The following is a 17,272-nucleotide window of genomic DNA, read 5'->3' as shown; positions in this document are numbered from 1 at the left end:
AACTGAACTGAACTGAACTGAACTGAACTGAACTGAACTGAACTGAACTAAACTAAACTAAACCAAATTCCGTTAAAAAACAAAACAAAAAACCTGAACAATGGTGATGCATAGCTTTAAGGTGGATCTCTGGGAGCCAGCCTGATCTACAAGGTAAGTTCCAGGACAGCCTGGGCTATATACAAAAACAGTCTCAAAAAACAAACAAACAAACCCAGCAAAATAAATAACAACAACAAAAGGAAAAAAAGAAAACTTAAGTCCAGTATTGACATTGGGGACAGTGAATTCAAATGACCAGTATTCAGATGATCTGTAAAGTTTAGCTCGTATTGGCAGCTTGCCTCTGAGCCTCAGGTTAGTGGCTATCCCTTGATCACTCACTCACACTTTCCTGGAATAGGAATGGGAACTTTCATGCCTAATGTTTCAAACATTTGAGTGTATTGGCCGTTGCCACCGTAAGAGGACGCTGGCTTTTCACCTCATACCTCAGCCCCGAGTGCGAGGGGTCAGTGATAATAGTACTGCATGGGTGTAGCAGCCCAGCAAGGTCACTATTTCACAGCAGGGTCTGGTGTGACCTTTCCTGTCACTTCCCAGCCATGCTGCCTCCCAGGAAGAAGCCGAAGCAGCCCAGTCCCGCCATGAGCACACACTCCCGTTTGCTGGCTTGGCAGCTTCACGTTTGTCCTTATCATTGTCATTTCCTTCTTCCTGTTTGCCCTGGCGTTATTTGGCCCTTTGTTCTGGGTTCTTGAGATAGAGCCTGAGTTACCAATTGTAGACTCTTCTGTGTGGCCAGTGCTGTGGATTCTCTCCTCAGCACTGCCTCGTGTATCTGCAAACACTGGCATCATGTCTTCATTTTCACTCAGTTCAGTGGATTGGGGGAGGGGCCGTGTTTGCTGTTTGTGCTTTGCACTGCATCTTGAATTTGTAAGCTGTGGCCCTTAGCACTTTTAGACATTCCAGCCTGTCTCTCTTTTGAGGCAGGACTGGCTGTGTTGCCCAGGCTAGCCTCATACCAGATTGTCAATCATCCTGTCTCAGACTTCCACCTTGTTGGGGCTGCAGCCGCCATGCTTCCTGTTTTTCATTTCATTTCTCAGCACGATTGTTTTTCTGATTGATCTTTTAGTCCAATAGGTCCATTTATCCATAGTCCTGTGTCCCAGTCCTTCCTCACATCTCCCCCACCCCAAGCATACATGCGCGCACGCACACACACACACACACAAACACCCCACTCAGATTGGGTGATCTTTTGCTGTTACATTGATTTTTAAAAATTACATTATTTATTTATGTGTATATGTGTGGGCACATGTATGCCATGGTGTGTGTGTGTGGGTTAGCTATTAGGAGTTGGTTCTCTCCTTCCACCATGTAGCTTTGGGAATTGGATAGAGGTCATCAAGCTTGGCAGTAACTGCTGCCTGGCTGGCTGCAAGAGTCTTGGCAGTGGTCTCTGTGACCACCACAGGCAGGAGAGCAAGTCTGCAGGAGTTCAGTTCAGCGTGACTTAGTAGCCAGTGTTCAAACTTAGGGAGTCTGACCCTGAATTGTTTATTTTAGGCATATTTAAGCACAACACAATTGGTTAAATAAAAAACTTTTCTAGTGATAAATAACTCAATCCTGCGTGCACAGTAAAGCACAGAGTGAGCTGAGTGAAGAGTGGGTGTGACTACATCAAAATCCTTTGTGAAGTACATGTGACACCGTCCGTAAAGATGAGTTCTGTAGACTGAGAACAAGCTCACAGTTCAGGGCTGGGGGGAGGTCCTGTGGGGTCTTGGCTACACAGATACTACAGAGGTCACCACGCTGTTAACAGGTCCACTCCCAGCCTTCTGAATGGATAACAGGTTATGCATTCCCTCCTTTAGAGGTGTAACCCTGTGTCTGTAACATTCCAGATTCCCTAGTGCTTACCTGTGAGCACAAGGCCTCTGCCTCCTCCAGCCGGTCCCTCACTCACTGATTTTTCTCCTGTCTCCTCCATTCAGCTGTTGACCTCAATCACTAAGCCTTTTATTTCCACGGTCATATTTCACTTCTAAAGTTTCCTCCATCTTGACTAGGGCAGGAGACACCCTGCACCCCATAGGTGTTTAGCTGAGTCATTACCGCCTGAAGCTTTTTGTTTGCTAGCTTCCTCTTTACAGTGTCCTTTATTAGTGAGACTCAGCTTTCCACAGGGCTTCTGTCTGTCCCTCATGGCATTCTCTAGACGCCTAGAGACACTTCTCCTCCAGGTCTTGGCAAAAGAATCCCCAGAACTCACTAGCACGCCATTCCTCTGGTCCCAAGGACCTTAGCTCATCTGCCTTAGTCTCTCTATCCTTCAGAGGTTCTATACTTCATACTTTATATATAATGTCCAGGATTTTTACCTGTTCTTAGTAAAGAGTACAGGGATGTATGGCTGCTCCCATCTTTCTAGAGGGACTTTAAATGGTTGCATACTTTTCTACCTTGTGAATAATACTAGGCTTTAGAGGGCAGACAACTCCCTTCGATATGTAAAGCTTATGCCAGGTGTGATCAGTTTCCTAAGCCTGTGGTCAGTGAGACAGGCACAGAGGTCTGGTTGATTTTAAGTCTGACAGGTGTTCTGAATGTCAGAAACACTAATGCAGATCTTGGATTATACAAAGATATCTCATTGGAAAGTTAAATATGCCAATGGTCAGTGTATTCTTAAACACAATGGTCATCTGCCAGTCGTGGCTAGCTGTATGTCAGGTTCAGTGGTAGCCACTGGAAGCATGTCCCATGTCCTTGTGGAGTGAAAGTATGTTAGAGAAGTGTTCCTTAAGCCAATGGCAAATGCTGGCTCATTTCATACCGTGATTCAACGTCTCCCAGGGTCAGAAAGTTCTACTGAGGGACATGACATTCAAGCTGAGAGGCTTCGGGCGTGCTAAGAATTATGCAGGGTGGAGTGTGGTAGTGTCTGGAGAACAGGGAGCCAAGTGACAGATTAGCAGCTTTGTGAGCTAACCCTGTCTGGAGCTGAAGCTGTCAGCCAGCAGCATCTCCGTGTGGCTGCCCTGCATGTGTCTTCAGGATGTTCTGGCCTTGCTTTTGAGGAGACAGGCTGAATCTTTGCAGGTGTCCCTGGTTAGCTGATGCTCACTAAGCTCTAATACATCATTCTAGATATGTCTGAGCCAAGTCTCTGCTCCCCTGGTCTGTATTTGACTCCTGTTAATGCAATCTAAAAATGCTTTAGGTTTTCTTTCAGGAGTTTGTGAAAATAGATGTATTAATTAATAGAGACTTCTTAAAGTCACCTCTTCTGGAGGACCTTGTCACATAGTCCTGAGCTCTCTTCTTGTGTCCTGGAGTTCTGTCTGTGGTGCAAACCTTCCTTTTTGACAAGACCAAAGCCACTTTCTAATCCCCAAACTCACCAAAGTGTATCCTTGCTCAGCACGTGTCAGGAACATCCACAGCCACCCCACGATCCCCAGCTTCCTCACTCCCTGATGAAGCTTCCGCTATTACCAATCCCCTTGACAGGTTTCCCCAGGGGCAGTGGAGCCTGTCTTTCATTGAAGAACATGCAGTCTCCATTAGATGCCCTCGTAGGAACTTTCTGAGACCTCTGTAGTATTACATTAGACGCTGTCTCAGCCTTTGCTAGCTGTACGTTGCCCTTCCCTTAGCTTCCTAACTAAACTTGGAATGTGCTGAGTCTCCTGCCAGTGCTCGGAAGCTGTTTTGGAAGACTAGAGTTATGGGGCTGTAGGCGTCAACTGAGGCATCTGTTTTGACCTTTCCATTTTGCAGGTAAGGAAACTAAGGCTGGGGTGATAAAAAAAACTTACCCAAGACTATGTAGGTAGCTAGTTGCCGAGCTTAGACCTGAATTTGAGTACCTTGCAATAGCTGTTGAGCTTGCTTTAATCTATCACCGCGTGCGCTCTCTCTCTCTCTCTCTCTCTCTCTCTCTGTCTGGAGACATGACCTGCAGTGAAACCTTCCTGTAGAACACAGCTGGAGGTGCTGCCAGCTGTGGCAGCAAGCGACAGGAGTGTGCTCCAAGTGCAGACAGCAGCAAGCGTGATGGTGCATGCGGATCAGGAGTGCAAGTCATCAACTGCTAAACGGAGTCTTTGAGGCCAGCCTGGGCTAGGAGAGACCTTATCTCCAAAACAAACAAAAACAAAAACAGTAGAGATGGGGGTGGGGTGTGTGAGGTGAGGTGGGAGGAGAAGAGAAAAGGAATAGAGACCAGTGTAACCGCTGTGGTGCTTCAGAGGCTAAAGAGTCCACCCTCTGTTCTGTTCTGCAAGGTTAGGTGGTGAGAAATGGGACAGGAAAAACCACATACAAAATATAAGATTATACTTGAAAGATTAAAGACAAGAGCTCCAAATGGGGACTGGGAGATGGCTCAGCAGTTAAAGGGCATTTGCTGCCGTTGTAGCCAAGTGTGAGTTTCAGCCCATGTCAGGCGACTCAGAACCTCCTGTCAGTCTGGCTCCAGAGAATCCAACACCCTCCTCTGACCTCCATGGTCACACATACCTTTGTGTGCATAGTCTCTTGTGTGTTCTCTCTCTCTCTCTCTCTCATGCACGCATGCACGCATGCGCGCGCACACACACACACACACACACACACACACACACACACACACGCAAAGAACTAAATACAAATTTAAACTCTGGCAAGGTAGTGGCACACACCCTTAATGTAGCCAGGCTGGCCTCAAACTCACTATGCAATCTAAACTTGCCATAAACTCACAATCCCTTCCTCAGCCTCCTGAATGCTGCTGTAGCAGACATTGTCACCGTCCCCTGCTTCTTCACTTCTGAGTGCTTAGCTACAGTGAGTCTGAGTACATTGGGGATGTCGTGAAAAGAACATAAAGCTATGTTCTTTGTCAAGGTTCCCACCAGAATTCCCGCCCACCCAACTTCTTACTGCCTCTACCTGAGTTCACCCTGCACTTCCTGTCAGCTCTTCTGAGAGGTGCAGCTATGTGTCAGAGGTAAGTCGCCATTTCTGATGAATGATCTCAGGACAGTCAGACAGAATGTGAAGAACGGAGAGGAGACTTTGTGTGTCGTTCGCCAGGTGCCGTGCTAAGTGTGTTGCCTTCATGATCTCCCCTAGTCCAGCCATTGTACAATCTCCTTTGAAAGATGAGGAAGTGTATGGAGGTCATGTGATCAGGCCAAGGTCACACAAAGGTCACATACTTCCGGTCAGTGGGAACCTAGAGCTGCCTGCCTCCTCAGCTGTGTTCCTTGCCACCTGATTGCACTGGGTTCTGAGGTTGGGGGCTCAAGATGGATGCTCATCCCTGGAGTAGTCTGAGAAGCCCTGCCTCGGGGCTGCTTGTATGGTGGCAGCTGTCGCCCAGGATGGTGTCATTCTGCTTGAAATTCCTTTTGACTGTTCACCTACCTTCCTGAGATGGTCTTTACATGACTGTTCTAAGTCTACCTACAGTTGGAGAGAGCTGCCTCTGAGGAGCCTAGCCCTTGTTTCCTGCTAAACATTCTTCTGACCTACAGATAGATTTATTTGTTTCATTTTGATTTTATATAAAGTCCTCTCAAAGCCCGTAAATATTGAGATACATGATACTGAGACACTGGATAATGAGTACTTCAAGTATGAAAGTTTGTTAATTAATGACTGTAAGATGCCTCGAACTCAGAAATCCCGCCTGCCTCTGCCTCCCAAGTGCTGGGATTAAAGGTGTGTGCCACCACTGCCCGGCTGTGAGGTGCATTCTTATAAAGATCACAGCACCAACACCTCGTGCCTCTGTTCTTCCATCTGCAGGTCCGAAATGAGTTTTACAAGGACACACAAGGTGTGATACTGGTCTATGACGTTGGGCAGAAGGACTCATTTGATGCCCTTGATTCATGGCTGGCGGAGATGAAGCAGGAGCTTGGGCCTCACGGGAACATGGACAGTATTGTCTTTGTTGTATGTGCCAACAAGGTAACTGCTCAGAATGTGTGTGCTCGCACAGTTATGGGTGTGCTTGCACAGTTATGGGTGTGCTTGCACAGTTGTGATTTGAGGACCTGAAAAGGAAAGAGCTGAGTATGTGGTTTTGTCTGAAATCCCAGGACTCAGGAGTCAAAAGCAGGAGGCCTCTGAGTTTGAGGCCAACCTGAGCTATGTAGAGAGTTCCAGGCCAGCATGGGCGGTTTAGTGAGACCCTGTCTTCAGTCTTCAAACACAGACACACACATGTACAATGGGGGCGTGTTATTTTTTAACATAGAAATCAGTAGCCTTATCCAGATAGTGGTGGCTCCCAGCATTTGGGAGGCAGAGGCAGGATTTCTGAGTTCAAGGCCAGCCTGGTCTACAGAGTGAGTTCCAGGATAGCCTGGGCTACATAGTGAGACCCATCTAAAAAAAAAAAAAAAAAAAAGTAGCCTTTGAAAACATGTCTCAGAGACAAAAAAACTTTAAAACCTGGTCTAACTGGATTTTTGTTCATTTTTTCCCTTGGGTTCCAGCTTGAGGAAACAGTCTAGGGACTACACAGGAAAAGCCTAATATTTGTAGTTTGACCTGGTGGGAGGGGTTGTTCATGGCAGACAGCAGAAGATGGCCTCTTGGGTAGGACAGGTAATGACACAACTTTCACAAGTACCCAGCAGTGGCTTTCCCATGGGAGGAAGTGGGAAGTGTGGTCTAAATTAGACAGAGAACCTGTCATGGGGCTTTGTTGTTGGGTCCCATTTAGCCTGATAGTTTTATATATAGCTCTGAGGCTCAGAATAAAGACCTCACTGGGCCGGGCGTAGTGGGACAAGGTGGATCTTCTCTCTGTCCCGTCCTGACTTTATTTCAGATTGACTGTTCCAAACACCGCTGCATCGATGAAAGTGAAGGACGTCTCTGGGCTGAAAGCAAAGGGTTCCTGTATTTTGAAACATCAGCACAAACTGGAGAGGGAATCAACGAGATGTTCCAGGTAATCAGGAATCCCGTTCCAGGATTTGTGTCAAAGCCAGCCGGGGCAGGTCATAGTTAAGATTCTGAGAAGCAAAACAATGATGGGACTTTGCCAAAGAAGGGGTGTGGGGAGTGAGGGAGTCTGCTTGTTGTAGAGCAGACCTGGCTCATCATCTTAGTCACCTGCTGTCTGTCAGAAAGCACCTGACCAGAGCAACTTAAGGAAGGCAAGGGGTTTGTTTTAGATACAGTCGTAGGGAACAGGCCACTGTGGCAGGGAAGTCACAGTGACAGAAGGTTGAAGCAGAGAAAGGTGAGCGCTGGCTGGAGCTCTGCTTGCTTTCTGTTCAGCCCAGGACTCCAGCCCATGGATGGTGCTATCACAGTTAGAGTGAGTCTTCCAAGCACAGTGTAGCAAAGCCCTCAGACATTCCCCAGTGATTCTACATCCCATCAAGTAGACACAATGAACCTTCACGCCTGAGGAAATTCTTCAGCATGCTTCAGACCTCTCAAGGCCTCAAGTTGCCATTGGAGCCTACAAATATTTTATGTTTATTTTGTTTGAGACAGGGTCTTACTATGTTGCCTTGGCTGTCCTAGAACTTGCTATATAAACTAGGCTGGCCTCAAACTCAAAAAGGTTTACCTGCTTCTGTCTCCTGAGTGCTGGGCTCAAAAGTATATGCCACCATGTCTGACTAAACCCTTGAAATTTCTGTCTTGAAGAAACACTCCCGGTGTTTGTGGTGGTCAACATGGTTAGCAAGTTATTGTGCTTCACTGAGGTAAAGATCTCTCTTCAAAACCATCTTTGGATAATGGTGTTACATTCATAATTACTGTGACAAAATTGACTTGCCACACACAGGTTATCTGACCCTGTGCTCACAGAGCAGCTCCCAGCTCACTTAGTTTAGAGACTAGGAGACCATCATTCCAGAATCTAGCTGGTCACACATAAAAATCCAAAAGGCAGGAGAAGGATGCGCTCACATGGCAGTCTGTGTAGATGACCGTTTCTTGTTGTTCTGTGTGTGTGTGCATACGTGTATACATTATGTGTATAGGTGCACTCTCTGGTGTAGAGGTAGAAGTCAGGTGTCTCTCTTGCTCTCCACCTTTGGAGCTGGGGTCTCTTGGTGAACTGGAGCTCACCAGCTGTCTAGACTGGCATCGAGAGAGTCACCAGGATCCACCTGTCTGCCACTTTCCCACCTTAGCACTGCGGCTGTGCAGCTGACCCTGCTCCTGGCTCCGTGGCACCAGATTCACTTTTTAAAAACCATTAATTTTGAATAATTTTTAGGAAAGGAAGCTACTTAAAACAATAAGTAATAAAGTCAGGGTCTGGTTATAGATCCATTTAGAAGGTGTCTATGTTAGAGTTTCTATTGCTGTGATGAAACACCATTACCAAATAACAACTTGGAGGGGAAAGGGTTTATTTGACTTAACTTAGGACAGGAACTCAAGCTGGGCCAGAACCTGGAGGCAGGAGCTGATGCAGAGGCCATGGAGGGGTGCTGTCTACTTACCTCCTTAGCCTGCTTTCTTTGTTTTTTCTTTGGCTTTTGATATATGTGTGTGTGTGTGTGTGTGTGTGTGTGTGTGTGTGTGTGTGTATACCTGTGAGTGTACATATGTGAATGCCAGAGGACAATTCTGGGGTCATTCCTTAGGTGCCTCCCCTTGGTTTTTTTTGAGAGAGGGTCTGTCACTGGCCTGGGGCTCATGAATTCACCTAGGCTGACTGGCCAGCAAGCCTCTGGATACCACTGTCTCTGATTCCTTAGTGCTGGGTTACAAGCACACGTTACTGTCTTTAAAAAGGGGATTCAACTGAGGGCCTCATGCTTGTGCAGCAGGTCCTACCAACTAAGCCATCTCCCCAGCCTGTTTTAGAAAAGATTTATTTTTATTTTATGTTGCTTGTTCACCTGTCTGCTTGCCTGGTACCCACAGTGTCCAGAAGAGGGTGTTGGATAACCTGGAGCTGGAGTTTCAGGTTGTTGTGAGCCACCATGTGGGTGCTGGGAGCTGAATTCAGGTTCTCTTGAGCAATAAGTGCTTTTAATGCTAAGCCATCTCTCCAGCACCCAAATAAAGTAGTTTTTAAAGATATATTTTCTTTATCTTCTTTCAGTATTTCTGAAAAATAGCTAGTTGTTTTGAAACCTATTAAGTCCAGCATTTGAACCAGCTCAGGTTCATGTTTTCTTGTTTCTTTGTGTGATAGTGATGTTTTGATTGGGTACCACATCTGTGAAGGCAACATTGTAGAGACCCTGCATATTTCTCTGTCCTTGTCAGAAGAATGCTGCTTCTGGTTGCAGAAGGTATATTGCAATGGACTCGTGTAAGCTTACATTTTTGCTTTAATGTCAGAGATCTGAAGGAAGCCCAAAATGTTCCCTAAACCTTCTAATTTGGTGGAATTCAGCTTCCAAAGTCTGTCTTTCATCAGTTGTGTTGGTTCTTGGCTTTGGGTTTAGTTAGGATGTGTGAAACTCCTTTCTGTGGTGCCTCAGAGATTTCACAAATGTTGATTAGGTGTTCTGGGAAGGCCAAGCAAGCTCTAGTGTCTTGGGCTAGTTTTTCCCCTAGAGGGAAAAAATGGGTTATATTCTTAGTTCCTGTCTGGTAAGCCTCAGGTGGCCTCAGTTTTCATATGAGTAACCTAGTTTTTAGCTAGAAATCCTCGAGGAACCCCCACCTAGATGGGGTCCAGCTCCACCCAGCACCTTCCTGCCCAGTGCCTTCTCTGCTGCTGTTGTCACTGTTATAGCCTCTGCCTCTGCCTCTGCCTCTGATCTCTGCCTCCCTCTCTCAGTGAGACTCTGTGTCTATATGATCCAAATATGGCCTCCAGAAGAGAGTTAGTAGCTCATCTCAGTGATTTGTTTGCTGTTGTCCACTGCCTGAAAGTAGCTGCTTGTGCATCTGTTCAGTTTAACTCAAGTTGAGTTCACCCGGGAACACACACACTACAGAGCTGCACATCTGTCATTCTAGTACTGAAGAGGCAGAGACAGGAGGACCATGGATTCAGTATCACTCTCTATGTAGCTAGTTCAGGGTCAGCCTAGGCAATGTGAGACTCTGTCTTAAAAAACAAAACCAAAAACCAAAACAATTCAATATTGTTTGTAATGCCCCAAAGACTAGAGAGCTGACTACTCCAGGAGTGTGGAGTTAGGTAAGTTATGGTATAGCCACATAATAGAATACTGAGGTCAGGAGAAAGCAAAGACGGACCGTAAATGTAGGAAGATTCCAAGAAGGAGCTAGGGATTGAACCCAGGTCCTTGCTCATGTTAAGCAATCACCCTACCATAGCCCAGGTCTCATTAAGTTACTGAAATTGGTCTTGAACTCCTGCTTTTCCTACCTTAGCCTCCCAAGTAGCTGGGATGACAGGTATGCACTACCAGGCCAGGGCAAGATATATTATGAGGGAAACTGCAAACTGCTAAACATTGTGTTCATCCGAGATCCTTTGTGTAAATGTTTATGTATTTGTACATGAAATTTGCTGGTAACAGATGTTTCTGTGGGGATGCTAATGATGGCTATATCAGGGAGAAAGACTCAGGGTAGAAAAAGGTTTTATATTTCACTATTTGAGTTTTTCTGACAGTGTTAGTCTATTACCAACTTCAAATGTGTTTCTTTGAGAATAGGATTATGAATCATTTTAATTTTTAAAATTAATACATTTTAAGTTAGCTAATACTTTTTCTGTTTTAAAAATATGCAGTTGGGGGTTGGGGTTTAGCTCAGTGGTAGGGCACTTGCCTAGCAAGTGCCAGGCCCTGGGTTCTGCCCTCAGTGCCAGGTGGGCAGGGGGATCTATAGTTCCATTCTGGGAGAAAACAGTCTTCTGGTATTGTTCAGCTGAAGTGTATTTCCTTCACTTGTGACTTTCAAGAGTTACTGAAGTGTGAGAAGGGAACTCCCGTTTCAGGGCATCATCTCTGGGTGTGTTTTCTTCCTGCAGACGTTTTACATGTCCATAGTTGACTTGTGTGAAAATGGCGGGAAGCGTCCTACCGCAAACAGCAGTGCTAGTTTCACCAAAGAACAAGCAGACACCATTCGCAGAATCCGAAATAGTAAGGACAGCTGGGAGATGCTGGGAGTCAGACCTGGGGCCTCAAGGTAAGTAGTTTTAGGATGTGTAGTTCTGGAAGAGGCCCTGCTGCCAAAAGCACTATACAATCTTTCTTCTGATTGGCTAGGATCTTGAAGATGTGTAGAAATAAGTTTCATAAGGACTCTGCCCCACTAACTTAACACAGAGAAATGAAACAGAAGGCACCCTGCCTGTTGAGCAAGCTGTGTCCTGTTCCTTCGTGAACACTTGAGGAAATGGCTTGCTTCACCTTTGACTGTGTTGAGCAAGAATCTGACACAACCTAAGAAAACTTTACCAAAAATAATTCTTAAATCATAGAATTTTAGAAGAAGAAAGAGCTTTGAACTTGCTCCCATCTTCCTGGGAAACTGGACTTCAGTGAAATGGGTGATTGTTGAGGCCCCAAGAGACAGCGGTGTGTCCTGACCCAGGAGCACTGTCTGCCCAGCTGTCTTCTCATGAACCTGCTTCTTCATCCACCGTGATTGGGTTGTGTGTGGTTACCTGTTGTATGTGTGGTTACTTATTGTATTCAAAAGATTTATTTAGGAAGAACTGGGCATAGTGACCCACACCTGTACTCCCAGTACTGAGGTGTCTGCAGGAGAGTACAAACTTGAGGCCAGCTTGGGCTAGTCAAATTCTTTCTCAAAAGAAAAATTAAAAAAGAGGGATTAAAAAAAATTAAAATGAGGTATTTAGTTCAGTGGTAGAGAAATTATACACAGCTCTGGGATCAGTCTCCAACACAGAAAGAAAAGGAAAACAAAGTAGTCTTCATTGTGCAAAGACAACTCATTACTGAGCATGGTAACATAATTGCTAATAATGCATGACTCATGTATGACTGGTTGTGAGGGTTTCATTTTGTTTATTTTTGATGCTGTTGACTTTTAGGGGGAGTTGGTTTTTGTTTTTAGTTAGTTAGTTAGTTAGTTAGTTAGTTAGTTAGTTTGTTTTTAAGCTCTGGCTGGGCTGGAACTCACTGTGTAGACCAGGCTGTCTCTTGCTCACAGAGGTCCCCTGACTTTTGCCTCTCAAGTGCTTAGGGTCTCTTTTATCATACTGCCCCCCATGCTTCACCCTTCGGCAGGTTGACTGCCACAGTGGAAACATTTGACCTTGAAATTGTGTGTCAGCAGCAACTCTCTTCTCCTTGGCCTCATGACATATCTTCATACCCAAAGCAAAGAGGGGAGAACTGGGAAGGCTGTTGTGGCCACCTGGACCTCCCCATGTGCCAAGAGTGCTCACACTTGTGACAGTACTCAGATGGGTTCATGTATGCAGCAAAAATTTATCGATGTCTTAATTTCTCTTTGGTTTCTCTGTAGTCTAATTCTGAATCTTCCATGTCATTTACAAGTCATGTTGGCTGTACTATTAGGGAACCTCTTCACCTCCTTACTAATAGATTTTTTTTTTTTTTTTTTTTTTTGGTTTTTCGAGACAGGGTTTCTCTGTGTAGTCCTGGCTGTCCTGGAACTCACTCTGTAGACCAGGCTGGCCTCGAACTCAGAAATCCACCTGCCTCTGCCTCCCAGGTGCTGGGATTAAAGGCATGCGCCACCACTGCCCGGTTACTAATAGATTTTAAGTAGTGTGTATTGAAGAAAAAGAAAAATTTTTAGCTCTTTATTGACTTCAGTTAATTAAAATCTACCAGAACTTCCAGGGCCCCAGTGATTTGTTTCCCTAATCCATATAAACACAGGTTTATCTTTGTCAGCTGTGTCTGTCAAATGACATCAAGCACATTTGATTTGGGACAATTTCTTAGATTGGTAAATTTTGGAGAATTCTCATTCTTGTTTGAAGCCAAATGTAATTACAGTTCTTCAACTTTAAAGAAACCTTACTGTCTTTAGATAGCACTGATACATTGTTGACACCTTACTGTCTGTAGGTCTAGCACTGATACATTGTTGACACCTTACTGTCTGTAGGTCTAGCACTGATACATTGTTGACACCTTATTGTCTGTAGGTCTAGCACTGATACATTGTTGATACCTTACTGTCTGTAGGTCTAGCACTGATACATTGTTGACACCTTACTGACTGTAGGTCTAGCACTGATACATTGTTGACACCTTATTGTCTGTAGGTCTAGCACTGATACATTGTTGATACCTTACTGTCTATAGGTCTAGCACTGATACATTGTTGATACCTTATTGTCTGTAGTGTAGCACTGATAGATTGTTGACAAACACCTACACCAGACTGGCTACTCTAGAACTTTCTCTTGAGGGACTTTCCTATGCCTATAAATCTTGAAAGGTACTCAGTGAGAAGACTGTCTTGGAGAAGGAAGGGATTCTGTACCTGCCTCAAGGACACAGGGCCTCCCAAGTGCTGGGATTAAAGGCATGGGCCACCACTGCCCGGCAAGAGTACACATGTAAGGGTGACTCAGTGGATAAAGTGCTTGCTTCACAAGCATGAGGACCTAATTTTTAGACACTCAGCACCCACATAAAAGCCAGGCATGCCAGCATATGTCTATAATTCTAGTTGTGGGAGGGCAGAGACATGTGAATCCCTGGAGCTCATTGACCAGCCAGTCTAGCCAAAGCAGCTATGTTGAGGCTTAACAGACCCTGTTTTGAGAAATTAAATGAAAAGTGATAGAGGAAGGCCCTGGTCTTCTAAATGGGTGTGCGTGCGCTAGTGCGCGAGTGCACACACACACAGAGGGTGGGAGGGAGAGAGAGAGGCATACACTACACATACACCTGACAAAAGGTTGCATGTTGCATATGTAGAATATAACATGAAAAGCTAGAACAAGGAAATCAGGACTCATCTAGCAGCTGGAAAAGCTCTGGCTTCTTTGCCTAAAACACAGGGAGTTACTGTTGTGACCCCAGACTAAGATCACACTCCAGATTGACATCAGACTTTCTACCATCTCCAAGCTGCAAAGAGCATATATTAATTGTGAACGTGCTATGAGAAATCCTTCCAATAAAAACAACGGCGAAGGCACCTAACACAGCACCATGCCAAGCTGACAAGATCACAGGGACCCTGGTGACAAAAAGAATCCTGAGAAGTAAAACCATGTGGTGGGGACAGAACTCCACAGGAGTCTGGCACCTGAGGATGATGAAGAGTGGGGACAGGAAAGGAGCTTGTCGGCTCTGGGCCTTCTCCAGCTGGGTCCTGCTACTTTGGACCATGGAGTTGTCTCAGCTTCTCTTCCCTTATCTTCTCTAGTTGTGTGTTGAGTACGTCCGCTGCTTCCACTGGCTTTTGCCTCATGTTATGTAAGCTCTCTTCCCTTGGTTGTTCTCACAGACGCCTCCAGCTGAACTTTTGCTCTCAGGCCTGGGTTGCTGTGGTCATCAACTACCTGTCTCTTAACTTTGAGAAACAGGCCTCTCTACCATTTCCTTCCCTGGTGCTCTGAATCCTCCACCTCATGCTAATCACAAGTTCCTCTTCTTCTAGAAGCTTCTCACAAGGGATTACCTCTGGCTCCCAGGTTCTTATTCCTTCAGTTAGCAAAGGCTTGCTCTGTGTCCCTAAGACTCTAGAGATGCCTAGCTGCAGTTGATCCTCCTTTGACTGTCTCCTCACTCACATTGTATTTTTCTACTTGTATGCGACCTATTATTTGTTTGTCACTTTCTAGTCTTCTAGTCCTACCTTTGAGAAAAGGAGGTAATCCCATGGGAGATGTGGAGTGTGTCCAGATGACTGGAATGCAGGATTTGGGGCCAACCTGGTCACTGACAAAACTTGTCTGCTCTTTGCAGAGAGGAAGTCAATAAGGCCTACCGGAAGCTGGCTGTGCTGCTTCACCCAGACAAGTGTGTAGCTCCTGGCAGTGAAGATGCCTTCAAAGCAGTTGTGAATGCCCGGACAGCCCTCCTGAAAAACATCAAGTAGAGGCAGAGGAAACTACAGGCGAGCTCAAGTGTAAACAGACTTCCCTTGAGGTGAAATAACCAACATGGAGTTTTCCTTCACAAATGCTCACTGTTTTGTTCCCTCGTGTGTAAGTTAATAGTATGGGTGCCTGTTACCGTGTTGTGGCCATTCCTCGGTGAGATGACTGCCTTTGTGTGAGAGATAGCCCCACATCTCTTATGCACTTCATTTCTTATTGCCAGATAACTGAGTGTTTGTCATTGTATCATCACTTATGCATCCACCTGTGAAAGTCCATGGCTGTGACTCACCTGAGCTTCCTCCCGCCAGCCCACCATCCATCCATCTGCCCACCATCAGAGAAGGGAATAGCAACAGGAAAGAGAATGACCGGAACAAGCAGCCTCAGCCCCTGGGAGCCTTGCGTCCCGCCGAGCAGCCTCTTGGGTAGTACTTTTACCATAGTAGCCAGGCATGGAGGCTTGTGCCTGCAGTCCCAGCACTCAGGAGGATGAGGCAGGAGGATTGTGAGTTTGAGGCCAGTCTAGACTGGATTACTTGGCAAGACTTTCAAAGAAAAACAAGCACCTTGTAGAAGAATGTGCTGTGAGCTGACACTGTTCCGTCTACCTTCCTTTCTCAGACACTGACTCTGTTCTTTCTCCAGCCACCAGGGGGAGACAAGCCAGTGCTGAGAGAGGGAGGCAGTGGAGAACCTGAAGCTCATCCTGGATCCCAGGTCTTTGCTCTGCCCTAGAAATGCTTGCTAGTAGCAAGCAGCAAGGATGCTGTGTCCCTGGGAATGAGGGGCCAGAAGCCAGAACAGAAGCTCTTGGAGGGTGTATTGTAGGTTACTCGGGAGTGTGCACTCAGTCACACCATACAGGCCAGCTTGGGCCTTTCCTGAGCTCAGGCATGTTGGGCACTAGGAGGAGCCCTGCCTAAGACTTGTCCCTGTCATCAGTCCTCACCACAGGTGGTGAGAGAGGCAGGCACAGGCCGGTCTCTTTGTTCTGCACTGTGTTAATCTGCTTCTCCTCTCACCCCACTCTTGTTATGTCCCATATCTGCCATTGCTGTTCTTGACTCCCTACCATTGTTCCGGTCTCAGCTGACTTGAAATAAGTCGGGTCCATCTGGGCACAGTGGGATATCTTGGGCCTGTGTGGGGCACAATCCTTACAGTTTCTGCTTAGACTCCAAAGTTCTGAATAGTATTTTTAAACTACAAGTATGAAAACTCATTCTGCATAGAGAAGCCTTCCTCATGGTGTTGTCCCTGCCTGGTCACAGGACCAGGCGAGGCTGATGGAGCACTGGGACTCATGACAGCCTGAGGAGAGCAGGCTCGGTGCGTGACTCCTGTCATCCCTCTGAACTGTGGTACTCTGATTTTGAGCTGCAGCCACCTGTGCTACCTGGAGCTTGAAGGATGACTTTTAAATACCTATCCCATAATGATTGCCAGGTAACATCTCTCTTGCCTAAGAAGACAAGCTCTTGTCTTACCATCTAAACCTTTGCAGTCTTCTGTGTTTTCCCTTTCTCTAGAGCAGCCTCACTTTGCCTGGCTTTGCTCAGCTGCTCTGAGCTTTAAAATGTTGTTTTAATGAACTCAGATCTGTATAAAAAAGATAAAGAGATCTGGTGTATGGCTTTATGGCTTTTCTGGCCCTTGAATGATTCTGGGATGATTGAACTCCACTTCAACATTCTTGTGGGCCTCATTTCTACCTGAGGCTTCCCTCATGCCTAACATATCCGATTATCCGCTGCTCTTGGAACAGAAAGTGGGAGTCGTGAGGATAAGGGACTGTGCGTGGCGCTGTGCGTGGCGCTGTGGTCGGCCCGAGCGTGGGGCCAGTCTTCGCCTCGTTCTACAACATGGGCAGATGAACAGTTACAGCAGGATACTTTAGTGTCCCTATTCGGATCCCTCAGGTGACTTGCTGAAATGTAGTCTGGGCTTGATTCTTAGATCTTGAGACTCTGTTTCTAACATCTTAGTTACTAACATCTAGGGTGGCTGAGTAGTATTTATTTATGTATTTATTTAATAGTAATAAAATGAAAAAGTGAAGCCTCAGGGTCCCAGAAGTTTTCTGATTTCTATAGTCCATCAGCAGAGCATTACGAAACAACAAGGCAAGCCTCAGAATGAGAAGTATTTTGAGCCCTGGCTTCACGATCCGGTACAGACTTTCTGCATTCATTTAAATCCTTGGTGCAGGTGTGTGCTTTGTCCTTTGACATTTTGAAAACTATTTGCACAGTGAAGATCTTAGAGCATCAACAAGAGTCGCAG

The 17,272-nt window shown here is 45.9% G+C and overlaps 1 protein-coding gene across 1 annotated transcript in view; it reads left to right on the top strand.

The window, feature by feature from the left end:
• Positions 1–16,519, top strand: part of Dnajc27 (DnaJ heat shock protein family (Hsp40) member C27) — a 23,499-nt gene extending 6,980 nt beyond the window's left edge. Inside the window, exons 4-8 of the mRNA XM_028778090.1 lie at positions 5,815–5,979; positions 6,848–6,970; positions 10,952–11,112; positions 14,853–15,035; positions 15,210–16,519. Coding sequence (XP_028633923.1) covers positions 5,815–5,979; positions 6,848–6,970; positions 10,952–11,112; positions 14,853–14,985 — 582 coding nt within the window. The 3' untranslated portion in view covers positions 14,986–15,035; positions 15,210–16,519. The remainder of the gene's footprint in view (positions 1–5,814; positions 5,980–6,847; positions 6,971–10,951; positions 11,113–14,852; positions 15,036–15,209) is intronic.
• Positions 16,520–17,272: the final 753 nt, after the last annotated feature.

The sequence above is a fragment of the Grammomys surdaster genome, unplaced genomic scaffold, assembly GCF_004785775.1.
Source record: "Grammomys surdaster isolate TR1022 unplaced genomic scaffold, NIH_TR_1.0 324, whole genome shotgun sequence".
Classification (NCBI taxonomy): domain Eukaryota; kingdom Metazoa; phylum Chordata; class Mammalia; order Rodentia; family Muridae; genus Grammomys; species Grammomys surdaster.
Note: the sequence above shows the minus strand (reverse complement) of the source record. Positions and strands in the feature narration are given on the sequence as shown.